The 6,269-nt window shown below is 42.7% G+C and overlaps 1 protein-coding gene across 1 annotated transcript; it reads right to left on the bottom strand.

Annotated features, from left to right (window-relative positions):
* Positions 1-313: 313 nt before the first annotated feature.
* LOC113416865 (ubiquitin carboxyl-terminal hydrolase 28-like) lies at positions 314-1,504 on the bottom strand. The gene has a single exon (XM_026674976.2). It carries the CDS (start codon positions 1,417-1,419, stop codon positions 496-498), a length of 924 nt encoding a protein of 307 aa, XP_026530761.2. The 5' UTR covers positions 1,420-1,504; the 3' UTR covers positions 314-495.
* Between the last annotated feature and the right edge of the window lie 4,765 nt (positions 1,505-6,269).

The raw sequence follows: 6,269 nt of genomic DNA, 5'->3' as shown, positions 1-6,269 counted from the left end.
CAGTGATCTATCTATCTGCCATCGGCTAGCTCAGTCTCTCAAATTTGCTTGCCGTGAGTCTGCACTGAATTTGCTTGCAAGCAAACCTTCAGTCCTAAGGGAGGTTTGGCTGTGCTGAGCCGAAGATCTAAACACTAGAAAGCAAGAAATCCAACCATTTCCTGCTTCCTAGCTAATCTAAATCTCCCAGCACAGCAGAACAGATAACGGGGGGGAGGAAAAATAGCAATTTAGCAGGCAAGTTTACCGGGTAAGGAGTGAGTGGGCGGGAGGATTCCCGCGGGCCATGTAACTAACTAGGGCCTGTCCGAGAAGCCCCACACCGACCGCCTCTTTCCTAGACATGCCCAGCATCGCTGTTCGGGCGGAAGGTGAAGTCCTCCAGCGCAGTCCCCTCTCCCTCCAGGATCCTGGGTGCACAGAGTCCTCTGGCAAGCGGGTCCCACTCCTGGGGATGGGGGAGGGCTCAGGAGGCCTGCGGGGCTTGAGCCGCGCTTATTTCACGGCCACCGCCGAGGCCCTGTGAATGGACTCCATCACGGCTGCGAACCGGCTGCAGAGGTCGTAGGGCGAGTTGGGGCGGATCCTGGGGGCTCCTTGAGGACCACTCCTTCCGGGAACAATCCAGCAGGCGGGCAGGAACTCGCCCAACTTCAGCTGCAGATTCTCACCCACGTCCTTTCCCAGGTAGGCGCACCAGCGGTTCCTCATGACTTCAATGGCGTCCAGGTCGTCCCTGGAGACGTGGTTGTTCATCATCAGGTGCATGCAGGGGATGACCAGCTCATTCAAGACCCCGACCCCTTCGTCCACTTCCTTCCCGTCGTGGCTTTCGAAGAGGGCGGCCGCAGCGTCGTTCAGCCTCAGGAGGCATTTCCTTCTGTAAAGAGCAATCAGAGAGGAGTCCGCGCCCCGGCTGGCTCCTTTGGCCTGCAGGACGGTGTTGGTCTCGTAGGCGTACACCAGATAGGTCAGAGCCTCGCAGTATTGGTTCTTCTGATAGAGCTCCAACCCCGTCAAGAGGTAGATGGACACCTTGCGGAACAAGCTGTAGTCTTCGTGCCATTTCTTGTACTCTTCCATGTCTACCTCGTCTGGGCCAATTCCTTTCAGCTTTTCTCGGGCCACCTTCATAATGCTAATTGACCTCTCGTCATAGCTGAGGTTCCTGTCTGCAAACTGCTCCAGGAGGGTCCTCTCCACCACCTGCTTGGGGGCGTCGTTCTGCAGCAAGTAAACCAAGACGTGTTGACGGCGGGGGTCATTCTGGGGTGTTGGGGTCTCTCTGGACAAGGAGTACAGCCTGGAATATTCTTCACGGAATGCCTTGACTAGACCTGCTTCAGACCCATCGCGATCAAAGGTCTGGTGAGCTTTAGCAATGGCCAGGATCACCCCTTGCATGGCGGGGCTTAGCATCACCTCCTCGTTATAGCCGTCTGCATCCAACCTAACTAGGATCTTACCCACACTGGGAATCTCCACTTCTGAAACTTGAGAGCTGGGTGGGCTGCATAGCCTTGTGTTTCTGCACAGCCTGGATTAATTGCTTTGTGGGGGTGCTCTGGGGATGAGATTTCTCTGCGGCCCACCAAAATTGTGGTTGGCGACCACTGGTTTATAAAATAATCTGCTTTAATGTACGACCAATTAATGACTTTTTCACCTTCAACTGCAACAATACAAAAACACACAATAGATATAAACTTAATGTACACCACTCCAAACTTGATTGCAGAAAGTATGATATCAGCAACAGAGTGGTCAATGCCTGGAATGCACTACCTGACTGTTGTAACATCCCCAAACCCAGACTCAGGAGGAACAGCTGGGTCCAGTGCCTGATGCGCGGCTGCGCAGAAGGCAGAGAAGAGACCAGTGAAAAACCATGGGCCGATCCTGGGGAAGGAAGAGCCACCACTACTAGCAAGGCCCCACCCTAGCTCTGGGGATAAAAGACAGGGGGGAGGAGATGAATTAGTGTGACAGACAACTATTCATCTTCCAGCTGGACGGACTTGTTAGCCTGTGAGAGAAAGTTTTTGCCGGGGCTGCAAGCATTCCTAATAAAGGAATCTTTTGAGTTCACGTCAGAGGGTTTGTCGTGTTTGGGGAGCTGGGTCAGAACAGATAATTTTGGCAGAGTCTATTAGAGATATAAAATCCTGTAAAGAGTTTAAATCCAGAGGTTTCAAAGGTAGTTTTCATGGTGTTTCAAGTTTCTTTATTTTGACTCAGATACTCCAACTCCACCTCTCTTTGCCATCTTAAAGTCCCAAAGCCTCAGAAATGACCATGTCTGCACAAAAAGGAAAAGAGAGGCTGTAGCCAAAGGGAGCCTCTTTTAAAATGAAAGATAAATATGCAGAAAAATAGTGTCTAAGAAGTGGCAGCAGGCTTTATTGTCCATTTTAAATGACTGATTCTTCCATAAAGAATTTGTTCTTGGTTGCCCAGCTCCCAGCAAGTGACTCACCTGATCACTCCTTCTTCTTCAAGAAGCTATCTGAGAGCATCCAGTCACCAGTGAAACAGAAGGGTTAATTTCCAGAACTTCCCCTTTCCAAGGAAAATTTCTTCTTGCCTTAGAAAATATTATGCAGCATAAAACTGTGGAGAATATGTAGCACTTGAAAAAGAATACTACCAATTAGCTCCTGGACTTCTGCCAGAAGTGAAGCACCTGCAACTTCTTCTTTTTTTGGTAAATTTTATTTGAGTTTTCACAAAAAAAAAAAATACAAATAAAACATCTTTTTTGAAAGTAGCATAATCCCGGGTTACATTGCTTCGTACAGACCCAAATTCAATTTCATGCTCATTTTTATGTTCTATTCCATATCTTATTACTGTTTTACATTTTCTGCATAGCTTCTCCCCTCTTTTAATTTTCTCAATTTTATTTTAATTATCTCGTCTCAATTCAAATCATTATATTTATATTTTTTGTCTGTCCTGTTTCAATTATCTATTATCTTTTCTCATTAAACAAAGTTTCTCCTGTAGTTACTGATTGCAGTATGACGCCTTTATATCTTTTAAGTTTATCCATTTAACTCTTATTTAGGCTTCAATATATACCCTAAAGTTATAACATTCAATATAATACATAACTTCCATTCGGATTCTGCTTTGGTACATTCTTCAAATACACACTATATTCTTAAAAAAAGAAAAAAAATTATAAATATATATAATTAAAACAACACATTCCATTCCAATTCAATTCAATTCAATATTAACATTAATTAAAATCTTAACTGCTTTAACATTACTTTTCAATTAAATATCATACTTCTATGGGAACAATTATAAGCTTTCCATAATTAATTCCCCCCCTCTTCACTTATATTTTATAAAACATTAACTAATTAAAATCTTCCCGTCCCTTCCTAATTCAATTTTCATTTATTTTATTTCACTTATTTTATTAACAAACATTTCACTAAATTACACTAACTATTTTATCCCTCATTTTAATCATACATTGTTTCCAATTTTCTAAAGTTATTTCTATTACTAATATAACAATACAATCATGTACCTTTACAGAATCCCTTTTTCAGTTAAATTTTCACCCATTATCTCTAAATAGGTCCTGTTTCTCTATATCTTGTTCCGGTCCTTTGTAATTTCTTTTCCTTTCCTTCTTCCCTCTCTTCTTCTCTCTCCCCTTTTTACCCTCTTGTCTCTCTACCTCTATTTCTCTCTTCTGTATTCCCCACTTCTGTTGCTTTCCAGTATTATACTTATTTTTTGAATTATTTTTATTTTCTTTGGTTGTTTTTTTAAGTCTTAAATTCTCCATTCTCTTTCCCCCCTTTCCTTTTTCTTCCCCACATAGAATTACTTGTTCATTAAAGATGGCTTCTTCTTTGTCCCAGTCTTCTTGTTTTGCAGACGTTTCTTGTTGTTTCTCATAGTTCCAAATCTCCATTTCTAAGAATTGAAAAACAAAGCCAAAAGAACCCCTCCCTTCTTGTGTATCTTCTTTGTACTTTTAAAGTTCCATTTTCAATTCATCCAGAAGTAGTGCCATTGTATAAATTTTTAAACAACCACCCGATTAATTTTAGTCATTCAAATGCAATAACCAAGAATCCAAAGATTACCAAGTAATCCAAATACACGCAAGCTGTTTCTTTTTGCTCTTTTTTTTCACTTTCTCTTGCTAGGGTTCTACTGTTTAGTTACAAAGTTTCAGTTAAAATGTATCTTTTAGAAGTCTTGTTGAAGTTTTACTGTAGATTCTTTTTAATTCCAGGCAGTCTCCTCCCTCTTTCAGATTCTGCCCTTTTATTCTTTTTCTCTCCCTTCCTGCTTATGAAAAAAAATTTTAGTGTCCAGAAATCTTTATTATCCCTTTTACATTTTGTTTTATTTTCAGCTTAATTGACTGTTGATGTCAAAGCGGATTTTTCCAATTTCTTATTTAAGTCTCTTAGTTGTCAGTATAGAGAAGGAGAGAGAAGAAAAAAGCCAAACCTTTCCCTTTTCACTTTCCTTCGCTGCTTCTGACTCTTCTTTGGAAGCGATGTTATTTTTTTGTAAGTTTAAATTGCAGGGTACCTTAGTTGTTGCTTTTGCAATTTAACCCGGCCAGCCAAAACTTTCACTTCTTATCTTCCTCCTGCACATTCTTTTCCAGTCGAGTTCTTCTTTGAGGTGGCCATTTCTGACCACCGCTGCAACCGCCTTCGGGAAAGGGAGTAATGGCCAGCTGAGGAGGAGAGATGCGGCTCTCCTCAACCCTGCTGGCAGTCTCCCCCCTCTTCACCACCTCTACGGGGTGGCTTAGCCCTGAAACCAGCCGGCTCGGGGCGCTCCAGCGGCAAGCCCAGACCGAAACCACACACAATCGCAGATTTCTGTCTGTCGCCGAAGGAACTCAAACCGGAAGACAATATGTACCTGCAACTTCTGATGGCAAGCTATTCTGCTGGTTAATTGTCCTCATTGTTAGGAAAATTTTCCTTAGTTCCAAGGTTGCTTCTCTCCTTGATTAGTTTCCAATCATTGTTTCTTGTCCTGCCTACAGATGGTTTGGTAAATAAATTGACCCTCCTTCCTCTTTGTGGCAACCTCTCAAATATTGCAATACTGCTATCATGTCACCCCTAGTCCTTCTTTTCTCTAGACTAGCCAAACCCAAATCCTGCAACAGTTCTTCATATGATTTAGTCTCCAGGCCTTTAAGGTGCTTTTTCAAGAGGCAATTGGACTTTCTGGTTTTTCTTTGAAGACATTTTGCTCAGTGGTGGGATTCAAATTTTTTTACTACCGATTCTGTGGGCGTGGCTTGGTGGATGTGGCTTGGGGGTAGCGATGCTTGGTGACCGTGGCAGGGGAAGAATATTGTAAAATCTCCATTTTCTCCACACTCCTGGGGGAAAGATACTGTAAAATCCCCATTCCCTCCCCACCCCACTCATCTGCTTTCCATTTTCCTGTGCAGGGCAACAAAAGAAGACCCAGCCAATCAGCTTGGACTGGGGAGGCAGATAATAGATGGGGGTGGGGCCAGTCAGAGGTTGTTTTCTGAACTACTCAAAATTTTCGGTTCTCCAGAACTAGTCAGAATCTGATGAATACCACCTCTGATTTTGCTTCTCATCCAGCTGTGACTGGATGGTGGGGACTGGGAGGATTTATACTCCTTGCAGACAGCTGGTCATTTGCATTTTTTAAGCGAGTTGTTAAGGCCACCTAGAGGTTTATCTGTGTCATGAAGGTCACCTGAGTAATGCAAACGGATGTGGAGCCTTCTTGGAAATGTTGAAAGGACTGGAGATAGATGATATCATATCCAGCTGTCTGCAAAGGAGTATAAATCCTCCCATTCCATACCATCCAGTCATAGATGCTTTTTAGATGAGAAATGAAAGGTCTTTAAAGAAAAACCAGAAAGTCCAGTTGCCTCTTCAAAAAGCACCTTTAGGAAAACCATGACTTGGATGTCTGGGAATCTCCATAGTACTTTTTCCAAAGTCTCAACACCTTTTTATAATGTGCTGACCAAAACTGAATGCAGTATTCCAGATATGGCCTTACTAAGGCTCTATAAAGTGGTACTAATGCTTCACTTGATTTTGATTCTATGCCTCTGTTTATACAACCAATACTGCTCACTTATGTTTAAATGATCTTCTACTAGGACTTCCACTAGTTTCTGTTTTTGAGCCAGGTTTCGCCTACTCTGCACTTGTGCCTTTTGTTTTCCCTACCTAGGTGTAAAACCTTGCTTTTCTCCACATTAAATTTCATGTTGT

Source organism: Notechis scutatus, chromosome 5 (assembly GCF_049901735.1).
Source record: "Notechis scutatus isolate UNSWTSFEM ecotype Mainland chromosome 5, rNotScu1.2, whole genome shotgun sequence".
NCBI lineage: Eukaryota > Metazoa > Chordata > Lepidosauria > Squamata > Elapidae > Notechis > Notechis scutatus.
Note: the sequence above shows the minus strand (reverse complement) of the source record. Positions and strands in the feature narration are given on the sequence as shown.

Bases quoted from the DNA above. Each gene is read 5' to 3' on its own strand.
- LOC113416865 (XM_026674976.2), bottom strand. From the start codon at position 1,419: ATGCTAAGCCCCGCCATGCAAGGGGTGATCCTGGCCATTGCTAAAGCT.